Here is a 19350-nt window from a genome sequence, read left to right as displayed (position 1 = left end):
TTGAGAAAATGAATGCATTAAAAGCATTTATGTGAAGATTTGTGATTGACAAGGACAATTTGATGTTGGACAACAAACTTTAAATCATGCTTAAGACTGATGAAAGGCAACGTTTGTACTGGTGGGGTTGGCGGGACTTTTAAATACATCATGACTAGGTCACAGAGAGGAAGTTTCCATGACACTCTGCAGCTTGCAGTCTCATGGCCTATTCCCAGGAACTAACTACAGTACAAGGTGTTATTGTGTGTGTGTCCATCACAGAAAAAACCACAAGAGAAATATAACGTGAAATCACGTTTTCACATGTACAGTTTCATGTCATCACGTTGCTTCACATGTCACATGTTATCACATTAGCTTCAAATAAGATCACATTAACTTAACATAAGATTGGGTTTTATATATGTGGGTTTTCAAGTTTAACATTATGTTGTTAAGAATATCACAATTCACTGTATGAATGTTTCTTTTTGCTCAAAGTTGTGAACTGCCTGTATATATTAGAGCTGTTGATACTCACAGACTAATCTGCTGCAAATAAATTAAGAGGGGTACATTTCAAGTACCACCAGCAGAGCTATTGAAGTACGGGGCCATGTTCAATACGCAAACGATGTGGGAGGATGCAGATAGAAATGCCATGAATAGAGTTGTCGTGATTCCTTATTCTACATCCCAGAGAGGCATGTTTCTTATACAAAATAAATGTCTATCTGAAAGCTGGCCAACGTTGTGTCCTGCTGAACATGGCCCTGTTTAGATGTCTGTTTAATACCTGCTACGGCAGCATCCATTGGTTGAGCTGGCTCAGACTTTGGACCGTCAGTTTGTGCTCTGTGAGATGAATCCTCTTCTTCCCCAAGGTATAAGTCACAGTCCTGCAAGTTAAGAAAAAAAAAATCCAAGATTTAACAAATTCAAATGAATGGTTTAATCTTTTGAAATGTCAGCCAATCGAATAATTTCAGAATTTCACACAGGGGGCTCTTTGAGACAAAAACCGGGAGACTTTGTTCAACTGGAAATGCAATCTAGTCTGTATTGTCACAAGCTATTCCCACTTGGAAGTGGCTATGGAATAGCTATGGAATTTTCATTCCAAATTATCCCACTCACTCTTTAACAGCGACATTACTGCCCCTCGAGCCAGGTCTAACTCTTGAGGACATCTTGTTCATTCATTTTGTGGGCTGAGAGAGGAGATAGCTTTTCCTTCTAACACAAATAATACTTTATAAAATATTTAAAGTTATTTCAAAATAGTAATTACCATCAGAGTGATACAAATAAAGCAGTTTGGTCAATAGTCCGACTGTCACGACTCCTACCGAAGGTGGCCCCTCTTCCTGTTCGGGTGGCGCTCGGCGGTCGTCGTCACCGGCCTACTAGCTGCCACCGATCCCTTTTCCTTTTTCTGTTTTTTTTGTCTGATTAGTAACACCTGTTTCTTGTTTAGGTTTAGTTGGACTGTTTAAGCTGGTAGGCCCGCCTGCTCTTTGTGCGAGCTTATGTCATTTCCAACTGTGTATTTTGTGTGGTAGTGCTGGTTGTTTTGGATTTTTCCCTCCGGACTGGTGTGGTCCTGGTTTTGGGCGATTGTTTATGTGCGCCCAGTTTCTTGGCGAGTACATTTTTCCCGGTGCGTAATAAAGCGCTACTCCACCACGCCCAGTGCGTTACAGAACCCCGCACCCCAAATGGAGTCAGCAGGAGCAGCGCCCACCCCCCTTCCATCGATGGAGGAACGCATCCTCCATCATCCTCCATCGGATTGGGTCCGCGATGGACCAGATGATGGAGCGAATGGACCGATGGGAGAGGAGTGGTCTCCCCACTTCACCTCCGGCTCCTCCGACAAGTCCACCTACTCCTTCCCCGGCGTCCGGCTCCAGCGCAATTCGTCTTGCGCCCCCCGATGGAGCGGCAGCTGGGTGTCAGGGTTTCTACTCCAGCTCGAGTTGTACCTGGCTACCGTGAGGTCGACTCCCTCGGGGGAGGAGAGTGTGAGCGTCCTCATCTCCTGCCTGACGGGTATAGCTCTGGAGTGGGCCAACGCGGTGTAGAATGGCCCAAGGGGGAGCAGTATCCGGAGTTCACCCGCCGTTTCCGGGCTGTATTCGACCACCCTCCGGAGGGCCGAGCAGCGGGTGAGCGACTAATCCACCTTAGGCAGGAGACGAGGAGCGCGCAGGACTTTGCGTTTTCGAGTTCCGGACCTTGGCCGCTGGGGCCCGGGTGGAACGATAGGGCCCTGATGGACTACTACTGGTGCAGCCTCCGGGAGGATGTCCGAGGGGGCTAGCGTGTCGGGACGCCACTCTCTCCCTCAACGAACTTATAGACATGTCAATCCGGCTGGACAATCTGCTAGCTGCCCGCTGGTGTTCAGAAAGGGTTCTGTCAGTTCCACCTCCTAGCCCTCTCGCTCCCATTCCTATGGAGTTGGGGGGGGGGGACGTGTCGAGGCTCCTCCTGCACCAGCTGTGGTCGGAGAGGACACACGGCCGACTGGTGCTGGAGGAGCTCGGCAGGGAGTCGAGAGGGCAGGCAGAACACTTCTCGGTCACCCCAGGTGAGTCAGCATCAAACTCACCCAGAGCCCCCTGTTGGTCACATGTTTGCGTTCATTTTTTCCCTTGATTTTTCTCCCTCTTCCCAGCATAGGGCGCTAGTCGATTCAGACGCAGCTGGGAACTTTATGGATCGCGGACTCGCCCTCAAGCTGGGAATTCAGCTGGTGCCGATAGATCCCCCCTTTCCGTGCACTCCTTAGATAGCCGGCCATTAGGGTCAGGGCTGGTCAGGGAGGCCACGGTTCCACTGGACATGGTAACGCAGGGGATCATAGGGAGCGGATTAGTCTCTTCCTTATCGATTCACCTGCGTTTCCAGTGGTGCTGGGGGTTCCCTGGCCAGCCAGTCACAATCCCAGGATTTCGTGGAGACAGGGGGTTCTCCAAGGGTGGTCAGAGGAGTGTTTGGGTAGGTGTATGGGAGTTTCCATCGGTGCCACATCGGTGGAGAGTCCAGACCAGGTTTCCACTGTGCGCATTCCCTCTGAGTATGCTGATTTGGCTATCCCTTCTGTAAGAAGAGGGCGACCAAATTACCACCTCATCGACAGAGGGATTGTGCGATAAACCTCCAGGTAAACGCTGCGCTTCCCAGGAGTCACGTGTACCCATTGTCACAGGAGGAGACGTTGGCTATGTCATGGAATCTCTGGAACAGGGGTACATTCGGCCCTCCATTTCACCCGTCTCCTTGAGTTTCTTTTTTGTGAAGAAAAATGAGGAAGGTCTGCGTCTGTGCATTGATTATAGAGGTTTCAATTCCATCACAGTGGGGTTTAGTTACCCGCAACCTCTCATCGCTACAGCTGGAATCATTTCGCGGTTTTTCACAAAACTGGACCTCAGGAGCGGGTATTATTATCCTGGTGCGTATTTGGGAGGGAGACGAGTGGAAAACCGTGTTTAGTACCACATCTGGCCACTATGAGTACCTCGTCATGCCGTATGGGTTAAAGAATGCTCCAGCCGTCTTTCAATCCTTTGTAGACGAGATTCTCAGGGATCTGCACGGGCAGGGCGTGGTTGTATATATCGATGATATCCTGATCTATTCCACCACACGCGCCGCGCATGTGTCTCTGGTGCGCAGGGTGCTTGGTAGACTGCTGGAGCATGACCTATACGTCAAGGCTGAGAAGTGTGTGTTCTCCAAACGAGCCGTCTCCTTCCTGGGTTATCGCATTTCCATCCCGGGGGTGGTGATGGGAGTGTGACCGCATTAAGGCCATGCGTAATTGGCCGACTCCAACCACGGTGAAGGAGGTGCAGTGGTTTTTAGGGTTTGCCAATTACTACCGGAGGTTTATCCGGGGTTTTGGCCAGGTAGCGGACCCCATTACCTCACTGCTGAAGGGGGGGCCTGGGCGTTTGCGGTGGTCGGCAGAGGCGGACAGAGCCTTCAATAGGTTGAAGTCGCTGTTCATGGATGCACCTGTGTTGGCGCACCCGGACCCCTCTCTAGCATTCAAAGTGGAGGTGGACGCGTCCGAGGCTGGGGTGGGTGCCGTGCTATCACAGCGCTCAGGTACGCCACCGAAACGCAGCCCCTGCGCTTTCTTTTCGAGGAAGCTCGGTCTGGCGGAGCGTAACTATGATGTGGGGGACCGGGAGTTGTTAGCTGTGGTAAAGGCCCTGAGGGTGTGGAGACACTGGCTTGAGGGGGCTAAGCACCCTTTCCTCATCTAGACTGACCACCGGAATCTGGAGTATATCCGGTCAGCTAGGAGACTGAATCCGCGTCATGCAAGGTGGGCAATGTTCTTCACCCAATTTAGGTTTACTATCTCGTATAGACCATTATTTTTCCAACAATAGTATTTTGATCTTTGAAAGCTGTATTTTTCCCACAATAGCATTTTGATCAACGGTCATATGCTTGTGCTTCTCAGAATGCATCTCTCCCTCATACGTGCGGACAGTGGGGACAGGGAGTGAGAGTCAGCAGCCGACAGCGTAACAGGGACAGGCAGATACTTTCATAGCAGGAATTAACATAATGCAGAGGCTATTAAAGCTGACCAAATAATGGATTTTTGAACAATTCACGGGAGCGTTGTGTATATTTTCTTTCTTTAAATCACAGAAAATGACTGATGTAAGCTAAATGCTTAGGTAAGAGGAAAGCAATGTCGGTGCTGGTAATTTTCGGGTTTAACTTCCCAGGTCTCCTATAACACTAACCACACCACAACAACGCAATAAGGCACAGGGGCATGTGGTATATGGCCAATATACAACGGCTAAGGGCTGTTCAAACTCACAACGCAGCGCGGAGTGCCTGGATACAGCCCTTAGCCGTGGTATATTAGCCATATACCACAAACCCCCGAGGTGCCTTATTGCTATTATAAACTGGTTACAAATGTAATTACAACAGGAAAAATAAATGTTTTGTCATACTCATGGTATACGGTCTTGTATACCACAGCTCTCAGGCAATCAGCATTCAGGGCTCAAAACCTCCAGCTTAAAACTACATTTTAGTCATTTAGCAGACATACAGAAGCAATTAGGGTTAAGTGCCATGCTCAAGAGCACATCAACACATTGTTCATCTCGTCGACTCACGGATTTAAACCCACAACCTTCCGGTTACTGGCCCTAAACTCTTAACCTCTAGGCTAAGATGTAATCGTTTAACCATCAGTTACCTATAAACAAGTGTATAGAACATGTCAAAACAGAACAGCTCAAACCAGGCTACAACTTTAGCTCATCAGGTTCAAACAAGGTAACAAGACACTTGCCAAGCTTGGTCTAAATTCACTCTCTATTAGCAACGTTCAGCTTCAAAATAGTCAAAGGCAGGAAGCAGTATAGCTCATTTCAACAGGAAGCTACATGCACACAGGGTCAGCTCGCCTCCACGCTATTGCCCTCCTTTTCAGCCTTAGCAGAGTTGCAAAAATGGTGTAACAGAAAGGTGCAGTTGATGATGGCACCAAAACAGCCTCTCTTTTTCTCTGCCCTTCATCTGTCCATCTTCACCAACATGGTCAGACGACCAAGTTAACCAGCAGTGAGGCTTCTCATTGACATTTCCAGTCCCTTTTCTCTCCACCCTCCTCTCAGTCTCTGGGCAATAGACAACTTTAGCCTCTGCTCCATCTGCCTGAAGGGGTATCCTCGGTGGTGCTATAGTTTTACACGATCTTGACAGTATGCAAAGCATCTAGCTATCTGAACAAATATGAATGCCCTCCAATCTGGACACTGTCCTCCTGTACCTATGTAAAAGCATCAAAAGTCTTTCCTTGAATTCTATCTCCTTTCCTCCTTTCTCAGAACGCATCAGAGATCCATTGCATTGCATTTAAGGAAGGGGGTGAGGAGAGGACGTGAGAAATTGAGAAAAGATTTAAGGTTCAACCCCAAGTGTCACAACCTACCTCTTCATTTATATCCATTAGCAGGGTGTTTTCAGCCACGCCTCTTACACCGGGTCAAAGGTCAAAAACTTTCAGATGGCCTGGATCTGAAATAAGTATGGGATAATAGATAAGTTAACCAATGTAACAATGCTAATTAAATAACCTTAGGATAAAAAAAACAGCATAAACTTCCATTACAAGTGTTGGTAAAAACATTAATAGATGCTTTATTGTAAATGGTCACTGGGGCGGCAGGGTAGCCTTGTGGTTAGAGCGTTGGACTAGTATCCGAAAGTTTGCAAGTCCCCAAAATGATATGGTAAAGGAGAACCAGTATTATCAAATTAATTAATGCTCGAGAAATGGTATGTTATTGTGGCACTCACTAACCATTTTGCCAGAATTTACTTCACTGACAGGTAGCAGTATGACAAAATACCCAGGCAGCACATTTCGATCCTTGGAAGTTGAGGGACCATACATTTTTGCTTTTTCATTGGTTCTGGGAACGAAGCCATTTTGGAGGCTTTTTCTAAGATAAAAATAGACCGATAAAACTGAACGTTTGTAAAGCTTCTGAGAACGAAAGTAAACATTTAGCCTGTTCTGGGAACACACATTGTTTGGTTTCAGGGAGGCTCTGAAAATGTTTTACTATGGTTCTCTGAAAGTTTTCCAGGGAGGTTTCATTAACATTCTGAGAATTAAAATTATAGGTTATTATTTGAAAATAATTAATAATGTTATGAGAACATGTTTCAATAAGGCTTTTAATAACACTGCTAGTGTTGCTGCTTAGTGTAATGGATGTGAAATGGCTAGCTAGTTAGCGGTGGTGCGCGCTAATAGCATTTCAATCGGTGACGTCACTTGCTCTGAGACCTTGAAGTAGTGGTTCCCCTTGCTCTGCTTTTGTGGAGCGATGGGTAACGATGCTTCGAGGGTGACTATTGATGTGTGAAGAGCATGGGCGAGGGGACGGATTAAAGTCATACTGTTACATTAGTTTGGGTTAACTGTTTTGAACTCCAAGCACAGATAGAACACATGGAACTTAATTTAGTTAGGCATTAATAATGCAAAAAAAAAAGTTTTATTGTGGCACATGGTCAGTGAGATTCAAACCTATGATCTTCTGTTCCCTATTCATGGGATTATTCCACTGTGCCACCAGGATGTAGTTTAAAAAATAAAAATACATTATTTTACCAGGCAAGTCAGTTAAGAACAAATTCTTATTTTCAATGATGGCCTAGGAACAGTGGGTTAACTGCCTGTTCAGGGGCAGAATGACAGATTTGTACCTTGTCAGCTCGGGGGTTTGAACTTGCAACCTTCCGGTTACTAGTCCAACGCTCTAACCACTAGGCTTCCCTGCCGTTAGCATGCCATCTTTTTTTAAACTTATACAATCCATTCATTTTATTCTATTCAAACAGACCCTATTTCAGAGGAAACAAGTACTCATTAAGTTCAGGTGTGGCCAATAATTGGAGGAAGCCAACACACCTGAACACACTTAACAAGATCGAGGCTAGAGAGTTTTATTGAAGCTGAGAAAGGAATGTAAGTTTTTAAATAACATTCTTATAACGTTACCAATGTTTTCTTGTGGTTTATGGTAAGTTTCTTAATGTCCTGAGAACATGACTTTAAATAGAACCACAAGGAAACCTGCAGAAAATGTTATGCTGAAGTAATGAAATTCCCACAGAAAAACGGTTGTTTTTAACCTTCTCGGAATAATTTGAGAAGATTTCTTCAAATAGAACCATGAAGAAACCTGTTGGAAGCATTATGCTAAAGTAAAAATATGTCCACTTTAGAAACACATGGTTCTCAGAACGTTATGTGCTAGCTGGGTATTATGCACTATTCCCAGAATATTGTGGGAAGGTTGTATGCAAAATAACCATAGGTCAACCATGGCTCTCACCAAACTCGAATAAGCATATGGTTCTTGGATTGTTAACGTTATGTGCTAGCTGGGTACATATTTAGTTTTCACTCATAAAACAGCCATGACTCTCCTCTCTTTCTCCATTGCATTTCAAGCCAAACGGATGTCCCTCACAAAGCGTGAGACATCGAGGACACTTCATTTACAGCAAATAACCTGCCACACAACAAGAAGTACGCTACTACATCTCAAGCTGAAACTCTTTTGCATTGCATGTGTAACTCTAGGCCACGTAGCATATTATGAATATTTACATTTGCCATCATGCATGTGTGCACACGTGCAATCACTGAGTTAAATCAGAAAATATGACTGTTGGAATTGATGATGCAGAGCGCACCGATTACGCTAATGATAGCCTAACAACAAGCCTCACAATTTATTTTAAAGGCTTCTATTGACGTTATTAAAACATAAAACAAACAACTTGTCTATTGCCTTGATGATTTAAACTATTATTTGAAAGTTTAATGTATTCTTACTAGCATATCACATACTTTCCGCCAACCAGCTCACCTCAATACATCTTCCAGAGAGTTCAGCAATCTAATAAAAATGTGTTTCATTTTCACCATAAATGCTCTCGGAGTGAGGTGGTGGGAGGAACCATATGAAACGAGAAAGACTATCTTTCATGACTGACTGTTTCTGACCAAATGTGGTGTTCACGATCACATTGCCGAAGTTTGATTTTGTAATTAACATTTTAAAAGCAAGGATAAAGTTTTGGTTCAGTCCGTCCAATATTCTTTCAGTTTCGTGTTTCTGTAAATTGGAAGCAAGCAGTTTTGTTTCGACCAACAGTTTACAGAGAAGGAAAGAAGGGTTAGAAGTTAGAAACAGATCACATTAATGGATATATAGGCTTTAATCTTTACAGTGTGTTTGGATCACAGCTCAGGGAGGCGATGGTGACCATAATCCCTCTATTTCACCAGGAAGGCCCTACAGTGGCATGTATTCATTGATGTCAACGGAAGGCGATAAAATATTTAGCCAATTAAAAAAAATACATAGATATACACAGTACCAGTCAAAAGTTTGGACACACATAGCTGTAAAGTTACTGAAAAGTAGTAAGTAGTTGTGTAACAGTATAACTTTATACCGTCCCCTCGCCCATACCCGGGCGCGAACCAGAACCAGAACCCTCTGCACACATCAACAACAGTCACCCACGAAGCATCGTTATCCATCGCTCCACAAAAGATGCGGCCCTTGCAAAGCAAAGGGGGACTACTACTTCAAGGTCTCAGAGCAAGTGACGTCACCGATTGAAACGCTATTGAGCGCGCACCGCTAACTAAGCTAGCCATTTCACTTCCGTTACAGTTGCAAAGTTGCTAATTAGCTAAACTTTTCTGGGATGAGATTTGAACATGCAACTTTTGGGTTGGTAGCCTGTTTGGGTTGCTATACATTCATGCCCATCCATCCATTCAACCCAACTTTTATTTCACTCACCAGCTTTAAACATCAGCTATCTGAGCAGCTTACTGATCGCTTCAGCTGTACATAGTCCACCAGTAAATAGCCCACCCAATCTACCTACCTCATCCCCATACTGTTTTTATTTACTTTTCTGCTCTTTTGCACACCAGTATCTCTACTTACACATCATCATCTGCTCATTTATGACTCCAGTGTTAATCTGCTAAATTGTAATTATTCACTCCTATGGCCTATTTATTGCCTACCTCCTCATGCCTTTTGCGCACACTGTATATAGACTTTCTTTTTTTTCCTACTGTGTTATTGACTTGTTTGTTGTGTTATTGGCTTGTTTATTGTTTATTCCATGTGTAACTCTGTGTTGTTGTCTGTGTCACACTGCTTTGCTTTATCTTGGCCAGGTCGCAGTTGTAAATGAGAACTTGTTCTCAACTAGCCTACCTGGTTAAATAAAGGTGAAATAAAAATCAAATACATTTAAAAAACGAACCACCCTCCTTTCGTTTTTGCCTTAAGTAACCTATCTAAGGTAACCAGTTAAACAGCTGCACCATCGAGAGCATCCCGACCGGTTGCACCACCGCCTGGTAAGGCAACTGCTCGGCATCCGACTGTAGGGCGCTTCAGAGGGTAGTGCGTACAGCCCAATACATCACTGGGGCCAAGCTTCCTGCCATCCAGGACCTATATAATAGGCGGTGTCAGAGGAAGGCCCAAAAAATTGTCAAAAACTCCAGTCACCCAAGTCATAGACTGTTCTCTCTGCTACCGCATGGCAAGCGGTACCGGAGTGCCAAGTCTAGGTCCAAAAGGCTCCTTAGCAGCTTCTACCCCCAAGCTATAAGGCTGCTGGACAATTAATAAAATGGCCACCCGGACTATTTACATTGACCCCCCACCCCCTTCTTGTTTTTACACTGCTGCTACTCACTGTTTAATATCTACACATGCTCACTTTACCCCTACCTACATGTACAAATTACCTCGACTAACCTGTACTAGGTACCAGTACCCCCTGTATATAGCCTCGTTATTGTTATGTCATTTTATTGTGTTACTTTATTGCATTTTTTTATTTAGTTTATTTGGTAAATATTTCCTTAACTCTATTTCTTGAACCGCAATGTTGGTTTAAATTAAACATGGCTGCGTCTGACACCCTATTTCTTATATAGTGCACTACTTTTGAGCCCTATTTTTTAAAGTTTGTTGGCTACGTAGAGAACTTTTGCCTTTTTTTTCTTTTTTTGACCAAGCAGACTTTGAAGGGAAAGTGTTCAATGGCTCGGATTCAAGCCACACACATTTGAACCAATACACCAACTAGTTCAATACCATTCTTCCATCCGTGCCATTGAAAATGTTCTGCAGTCTGCCTTGTCAAAACGAAACTCAACCTAGTCTATTCTATTCTATCCCCTTACCATTTGAGTGAAATGAAACTGAAATAAAAGTATAGACGGACTGAACCAAATGATAACAAAATTATGCTATATATATTTTTTTTTATTACGTTAACTACATTCTAATCAAAACTGCTGTCCCTCCTCACAAAGCGTGTTACATCGAGGACACTTCATTTTCAGAAAATGTCTGGAACACAACTGGAATTCAATAGAAATATGTGCGTAACAGTAAAGTGAAATGTTGTACTAATTTAGACACCCCATAGAATTAATCATTTTTAAAATCAATGCCACATAATCGGATCATGAGAATGTTGAACAAAAACAACATATATCATGCTACCCTGTCAAACATTTGCATTCATAAAAAGTATTAGCCTACAGAAACCTTGGTTTATAATCAGCTAATGTGATATTAGATTTACAATTTCGTTGGCTTACAGGTTGTATAAACTTTCACTTCGTTACAAAAAAACACAAATTGCCCTGTGATTTAAGCTATTAGACAGTTTGATAAGCAACATTTCACGAGACACGAGGCACGACTCACCTGCATATCACACTGCAGCTCAATGACAATGCAGAATCAAATGTTCCAGCTACAGCACTAAACGCCGTTGGGATGAACCATGTGTAAGAATGAAACTGTCTACTGTGCCAGACTGACAACATTCATGGCATCACATTTTGAACATTTTCGGTAGTTCACTGTATTCACATATAATTTTAGCCTACACTTTATTAGAGAAGAAACGCAATCGTCGAGGAAGAGAGATGTAAGTAGCGTCGGTCCTTTTTTAGAAGAGTAATAAGTCCTGTCGGCTGTAGGCCTATTTCTTCAATTATTGACTAAATACACTACCAACTAGAAAACGGTATTCATTCAAACAACAATCTCTTCACACTCACAAGTAGTTTGAATACATTTACAAAAAATAAATACATCACTGGTCGTGGCCAAAAGTTTTGAGAATGACACAAATATTAATTTTCACAGTCTGCCGCCTCAGTTTGTATGATGGCAATTTGCATATACTCCAGAATGTTATGAAGAGTGATCAGATGAATTGCAATTAATTGCAAAGTCCCTCTTTGCCATGCAAATGAACTGAATCGCCCAAAAACATTTCCACTGCATTTCAGCCCTAGCACAAAAGGACCAGCTGACATCATGTCAGTCATTCTCTCGCTTACACAGGTGTGAGTGTTGACGAGGACAAGGCTGGAGATCACTCTGTCATGCTGATTGAGTTCGAATAACAGACTGGAAGCTTCAAAAGGAGGGTGGTGCTTGGAATCATTGTTCTTCTTCTGTCAACCATGGTTACCTGAAAGGAAACACGTGCCGTCGTCATTGCTTTGCACAAAAAGGACTTCACAGGCAAGGATATTGCTGCCAGTAAGATTGCACCTAAATCAACCATTTATTGGATCATCAAGAACTTCACGGAGAGCGGTTCAAATGTTGTGAAGAAGGCTTCAGGGCTCCCAAGAAAGTCCAGCAAGCGCCAGGACGGTCTCCTAAAGTTGTTTCAGCTTCGGGATCGGGGTACCACCAGTACAGAGCTTGCTCAGGAATGGCAGCAGGCAGGTGCATCTGTGCATCTGCACGCGCAGTGTGGCAAAGACTTTTGGAGGATGGCCTGTTGTCTACAAGGGCAGAAAAGAAGCCACTTCTCTCCAGGAAAAACATCAGGGACAGACTGATATTCTGCCAAAGGTACAGGGATTGGACTGCTGAGGACTGGAGTAAAGTAATTTTCTCTGATGAATCCCCTTTCCGATTGTTTGGGGCATACGGAATAAAGCTTGTCCAGAGAAGACAAGGTGAGCGCTACCATCAGTCCTGTGTCATGCCAACAGTAAAGCATCCTGAGACCATTCATGTGTGGGGTTGCTTCTCAGCCAAGGGAGTGGGCTCACTCACAATTTTGCCTAAGAACACAGCCATGAATAAAGAATGGTACAAACACATCCTCAGAGAGCAACTTCTCCCAACCATCCAGGAACAGTTTGGTGACAAACAATGCCTTTTCCAGCATGATGGAGCACCTTGGCATAAGGCAATAGTGATAACTAAGTGGCTCGGGGAACAATACATTGATATTTTGGGTCCATGGCCAGGAAACTCCCCTGACCTTAATCCCAATGAGAACTTGTGGTCAATCCTCAAGAGGCGGGTGGACAAACAAAAACCCACAAATTCTGACAAACTCCAAGCATTGATTATGCAAGAATGGGCTGCCATCAGTCAGGGTGTGGCCCAGAAGTTAATTGACAGCATGCCAGGGCGGATTGCAGAGGTCTTGAAAAAGGGTCAACACTGCAAATATTTACTCTTTGCATGAACTTCATGTAATTGTCAATAAAAGCACTTATGAAATGCTTGTAATTATACTTCAGTATTCCATAGTAACATAGTATATATATATATATATATATCTTATAATCATAATTCAATTAAATCTGTATTATATTCCCACAAACTACGAACAATCAAGGGAGTAAGATTTGGTGAAACGAGTCATTGCCCAAATATTTGCCTTTTGTATAGGCCTTGCCAACTAATGCCCATGGAATTTCATGTTAGGTAACTGATAAACTATGCTCCAGATAGAGCCTGTTCTTAGTCTTTGATCAAGGATCAACATATTCCAAGCCTGTGTGTGTGGTGGGGGGAATTATCTTACCCTGTATCAGTGTCAATAGTTGTCCTCTGTAGCTCAGTTGGTAGAGCATGACGATTGCAATAGGACAGTGGGTTTAATTCCTGGGAACACCCATATGTATGCACGCACGACTAAGTCGCTTTGGATAAAATAGTCTGCTAGATAGCATAATTATCATATTATATACACTTAACCATATTCCGATAAACTGTTGGCCCATTGTCTGTATAAGGTATGTATTTATTATGGATGCTTATTATTTCCTTCCAAGGCAGCAGCTACTCTTCCTGGGGATCTTCAGTTTCTTGGCAATTTCTCGCATGGAATAGCCTTCATTTCTCAGAACTTTGTACTCAGAAAGTACTTTGTTTATGGCCATTTTGAGCCTGTAATCGAACCCACAAATGCTGATGCTCCAGATACTCAACTAGTCTAAAGAAGGCCAGTTTGATTGCTTCTTTAATCAGAACAGTTTTCAGCTATGCTAACATAATTGAAAAATGGTTTTCTCATGATCAATTAGCCTTTTAAAATGATAAACTTAGATTAGCTAACACAATGTGCCATTGGAACACAGGAGTGATGGTTGCTGATAATGGGCCTCTGTATGCCTATGTACATTCCATAAAAAACTTGCCATTTCCAGCTACAATAGTCATTTACAACATTAACCATGTCTACACTGTATTTCTGATCAATTTGATGTTATTTTAATGGACAAAAAAATGTGCTTTTCTTTCAAAAACAAGGACATTTCTAAGTGACCCCAAACTTTTGAACGGTAGTGTATCTGCAAAACAAAATCCATGTGTACGTGTGTGTATAGTGTGAATTTTATAGTGTGTGTGTATGCTATGCATGAGGATGAGGGGGTGGGAAGGCTGTATCATGAACAGTTGTCAGAATTGAGGACTGTCAGTTTAGTGCATTTTCTCATTGGTGTTATATGATTAAGCAATAAGAGCCGAGGGGGTGTGGTATATGTCCAATATACCACGGCTAAGGGCTGTTCTTACGCACGACACAACGCAGAGTACCTGGATACAGCCCTTAGCCATGGTATATTGGCAATATACCACAAACCCCCGAGGGGCCTTATTGCTATTATAAACTGGTTACCAATGTAATTAGAGCAGTACAAATACATGTTTTCTCGTCCCTGTGGTATATGGTCTGATATATCACAGCTGTCAGCCATTCTGGGCTCAAACCACCCAGTTTATAATGGAATATAAAGCATCTGATAATGTTTCACCATCTTTTTGATGTGCTGCAACATGAGCTCATCTATTATCCCAAACGTTTTGCAGAGCCAGGTAGTCTGAAAGATGTGACCTATGACCGGGGTAGGAGTGGGGCGGCTGAAGACACCTTGCCAATGGACAGTTCCTCAGATGAAGAGGTAGGGTTTTCTGTTCCACTTTCACTAACAGGTTTTTGCAGTTAGAAATGTATTGTATGACTTATCATACATAATCGATAACCTTGTCAGTTCAATATACAATACCAGTCAAAAGTTTGGACACACCTCCTCATTCCAAGGTTTTTCTTTCTTTTTACTATTTTCTACATTGTATAATAATAGTGAAGACATAAAAACTATGAAATAACACATATGGAATCATGTAGTAACCAAAAAAGTTTTGATTTGTTAAACAAATCAAAATCTACTTTATATAGCCACTCTTTGCCTTGATGACAGCTTTGCACACTCTTGACATTTTCTCAACCAGCTTCACCTGGAATGCTTTTCCAACAGTCTTGAACGAGTTCCCACATATGCTGAGCACTTGTTGGCAGCTTTTCCTTCACTCTGCGGTCCAACTCATCCCAAACAACCTCAATTGGTTTGAGGTCAGGTGATTGTGGAGGCCAGGATATCTGATGCAGCACTCCATCACTCTTCTTCTTGGTCAAATAGCCCTTATACAGCCTGGAGGTGTGTTGGATGGGTATCTGTATTACCAAAACAGCCTCTCTTTTTCTCTGCCCTTCATCTGTCCATCTTCACCAACATGGTCAGACGACCAAGTTAACCAGCAGTGAGGCTTCTCATTGACATTTCCAGTCCCTTTTCTCTCCACCCTCCTCTCAGTCTCTGGGCAATAGACAACTTTAGCCTCTGCTCCATCTGCCTGAAGGGGTATCCTCGGTGGTGCTATAGTTTTACACGATCTTGACAGTATGCAAAGCATCTAGCTATCTGAACAAATATGAATGCCCTCCAATCTGGACACTGTCCTCCTGTACCTATGTAAAAGCATCAAAAGTCTTTCCTTGAATTCTATCTCCTTTCCTCCTTTCTCAAAACGCATCAGAGATCCATTGCATTGCATTTAAGGAAGGGAGTGAGGAGAGGACGTGAGAAATTGAGAAAAGATTTAAGGTTCAACCCCAAGTGTCACAACCTACCTCTTCATTTATATCCATTAGCAGGGTGTTTTCAGCCACGCCTCTTACACCGGGTCAAAGGTCAAAAACTTTCAGATGGCCTGGATCTGAAATAAGTATGGGATAATAGATAAGTTAACCAATGTAACAATGCTAATTAAATAACCTTAGGATAAAAAAAACAGCATAAACTTCCATTACAAGTGTTGGTAAAAACATTAATAGATGCTTTATTGTAAATGGTCACTGGGGCGGCAGGGTAGCCTTGTGGTTAGAGCGTTGGACTAGTATCCAAAAGTTTGCAAGTCCCCAAAATGACATGGTAAAGGAGAACCAGTATTATCAAATTAATTAATGCTCGAGAAATGGTATGTTATTGTGGCACTCACTAACCATTTTGCCAGAATTTACTTCACTGACAGGTAGCAGTATGACAAAATACCCAGGCAGCACATTTCGATCCTTGGAAGTTGAGGGACCATACATTTTTGCTTTTTCATTGGTTCTGGGAACGAAGCCATTTTGGAGGCTTTTTCTAAGATAAAAATAGACCGATAAAACTGAACGTTTGTAAAGCTTCTGAGAACGAAAGTAAACATTTAGCCTGTTCTGGGAACACACATTGTTTGGTTGCAGGGAGGCTCTGAAAATGTTTTACTATGGTTCTCTGAAAGTTTTCCAGGGAGGTTTCATTAACATTCTGAGAATGAAAATTATAGGTTATTATTTGAAAATAATTAATAATGTTATGAGAACATGTTTCAATAAGGCTTTTAATAACACTGCTAGCTTAGTGTAATGGATGTGAAATGGCTAGCTAGTTAGCGGTGGTGCGCGCTAATAGCATTTCAATCGGTGACGTCACTTGCTCTGAGACCTTGAAGTAGTGGTTCCCCTTGCTCTGCTTTTGTGGAGCGATGGGTAACGATGCTTCGAGGGTGACTATTGATGTGTGAAGAGCATGGGCGAGGGGACGGATTAAAGTCATACTGTTACATTAGTTTGGGTTAACTGTTTTGAACTCCAAGCACAGATAGAACACATGGAACTTAATTTAGTTAGGCATTAATAATGCAAAAAAAAAAGTTTTATTGTGGCACATGGTCAGTGAGATTCAAACCTATGATCTTCTGTTCCCTATTCATGGGATTATTCCACTGTGCCACCAGGATGTAGTTTAAAAAATAAAAATACATTATTTTACCAGGCAAGTCAGTTAAGAACTTAAGAACAAATTCTTATTTTCAATGATGGCCTAGGAACAGTGGGTTAACTGCCTGTTCAGGGGCAGAATGACAGATTTGTACCTTGTCAGCTCGGGGGTTTGAACTTGCAACCTTCCGGTTACTAGTCCAACGCTCTAACCACTAGGCTTCCCTGCCGTTAGCATGCCATCTTTTTTTTAAACTTATACAATCCATTCATTTTATTCTATTCAAACAGACCCTATTTCAGAGGAAACAAGTACTCATTAAGTTCAGGTGTGGCCAATAATTGGAGGAAGCCAACACACCTGAACACACTTAACAAGATCGAGGCTAGAGAGTTTTATTGAAGCTGAGAAAGGAATGTAAGTTTTTAAATAACATTCTTATAACGTTACCAATGTTTTCTTGTGGTTTATGGTAAGTTTCTTAATGTCCTGAGAACATGACTTTAAATAGAACCACAAGGAAACCTGCAGAAAATGTTATGCTGAAGTAATGAAATTCCCACAGAAAAACGGTTGTTTCTTAACCTTCTCGGAATAATTTGAGAAGATTACTTCAAATAGAACCATGAAGAAACCTGTTGGAAGTATTATGCTAAAGTAAAAATATGTCCACTTTAGAAACACATGGTTCTCAGAACGTTATGTGCTAGCTGGGTATTATGCACTATTCCCAGAATATTGTGGGAAGGTTGTATGCAAAATAACCATAGGTCAACCATGGCTCTCACCAAACTCGAATAAGCATATGGTTCTTGGATTGTTAACGTTATGTGCTAGCTGGGTACATATTTAGTTTTCACTCATAAAACAGCCATGACTCTCCTCTCTTTCTCCATTGCATTTCAAGCAAAACGGATGTCCCTCACAAAGCGTGAGACATCGAGGACACTTCATTTACAGCAAATAACCTGCCACACAACAAGAAGTACGCTACTACATCTCAAGCTGAAACTCTTTTGCATTGCATGTGTAACTCTAGGCCACGTAGCATATTATGAATATTTACATTTGCCATCATGCATGTGTGCACACGTGCAATCACTGAGTTAAATCAGAAAATATGACTGTTGGAATTGATGATGCAGAGCGCACCGATTACGCTAATGATAGCCTAACAACAAGCCTCACAATTTATTTTAAAGGCTTCTATTGACGTTATTAAAACATAAAACAAACAACTTGTCTATTGCCTTGATTTAAACTATTATTTGAAAGTTTAATGTATTCTTACTAGCATATCACATACTTTCCGCCAACCAGCTCACCTCAATACATCTTCCAGAGAGTTCAGCAATCTAATAAAAATGTGTTTCATTTTCACCATAAATGCTCTCGGAGTGAGGTGGTGGGAGGAACCATATGAAACGAGAAAGACTATCTTTCATGACTGACTGTTTCTGACCAAATGTGGTGTTCACGATCACATTGCCGAAGTTTGATTTTGTAATTAACATTTTAAAAGCAAGGATAAAGTTTTGGTTCAGTCCGTCCAATATTCTTTCAGTTTCGTGTTTCTGTAAATTGGAAGCAAGCAGTTTTGTTTCGACCAACAGTTTACAGAGAAGGAAAGAAGGGTTAGAAGTTAGAAACAGATCACATTAATGGATATATAGGCTTTAATCTTTACAGTGTGTTCTGATCACAGCTCAGGGAGGCGATGGTGACCATAATCCCTCTATTTCACCAGGAAGGCCCTACAGTGGCATGTATTCATTGATGTCAACGGAAGGCGATAAAATATTTTGCCAATTAAAAAAAATACATAGATATACACAGTACCAGTCAAAAGTTTGGACACACGTAGTTGTAAAGTTGCTAAAAAGTAGTAAGTAGTTGCAAAGTTGCTAATTAGTTCAAATTGTCTGGGATGAGATTTGAACATGCAACTTTAGAGTTGGTAGCTGTTCAGGTTGCAACACATTCATGCCCATCCAGCCATCCAGCCATTCTTCTGACCTTTTATTTCCCTCACCAACTTTAAACATCAGCTATCTGAGCAGCTAACCGATCACTTCAGCTGTACATAGTCTATCTGTAAATAGCCCACCCAATCTGCCTACCTCATCCCCATACTGTTTTTTATTTACTTTCCTGCTCTTTTGCACACCAGTATCTCTACTTGCACATCATCATCTGCTCATTTATCACTCCAGTGTTAATCTACTAAATTGTAACTATTCGCTCCTATGGCCTATTTATTGCCTCCCTCCTCATGCCTTTTGCACACACTGTATATAGACTTTATTTTTTCTACTCTGTCATTGACTTGTTTATTGTGTTATTGGCTTGTTTATTGTTTATTCCATGTGCAA

General features: G+C 42.3%; 1 protein-coding gene across 3 annotated transcripts in view; it reads right to left on the bottom strand.

Annotated features, from left to right (window-relative positions):
* LOC112235261 (up-regulator of cell proliferation) overlaps window positions 1-18382 on the bottom strand; it is a 31648-nt gene extending 13266 nt beyond the window's left edge. The window contains exons 1-4 of one of the 3 annotated variants that reach the window (XM_042328296.1): window positions 18304-18382; window positions 15847-15932; window positions 5966-6051; window positions 779-881 (exon numbers count right to left, since the gene is read on the bottom strand). In XM_042328296.1, the coding sequence (XP_042184230.1) occupies window positions 779-881; window positions 5966-5983 (121 nt within the window). In that variant the 5' untranslated portion in view covers window positions 5984-6051; window positions 15847-15932; window positions 18304-18382. Of the gene's footprint in view, window positions 1-778; window positions 882-5965; window positions 6052-8423; window positions 8503-11315; window positions 11512-15846; window positions 15933-18303 lie in introns of those variants that run through there. The other 2 variants (XM_042328297.1, XM_042328298.1) reach the window with 2 other exon arrangements.
* Window positions 18383-19350: the final 968 nt, after the last annotated feature.

Source organism: Oncorhynchus tshawytscha, linkage group LG10, assembly GCF_018296145.1.
Source record: "Oncorhynchus tshawytscha isolate Ot180627B linkage group LG10, Otsh_v2.0, whole genome shotgun sequence".
In the NCBI taxonomy this organism is placed as follows: Eukaryota; Metazoa; Chordata; class Actinopteri; order Salmoniformes; family Salmonidae; genus Oncorhynchus; species Oncorhynchus tshawytscha.
Note: the sequence above shows the minus strand (reverse complement) of the source record. Positions and strands in the feature narration are given on the sequence as shown.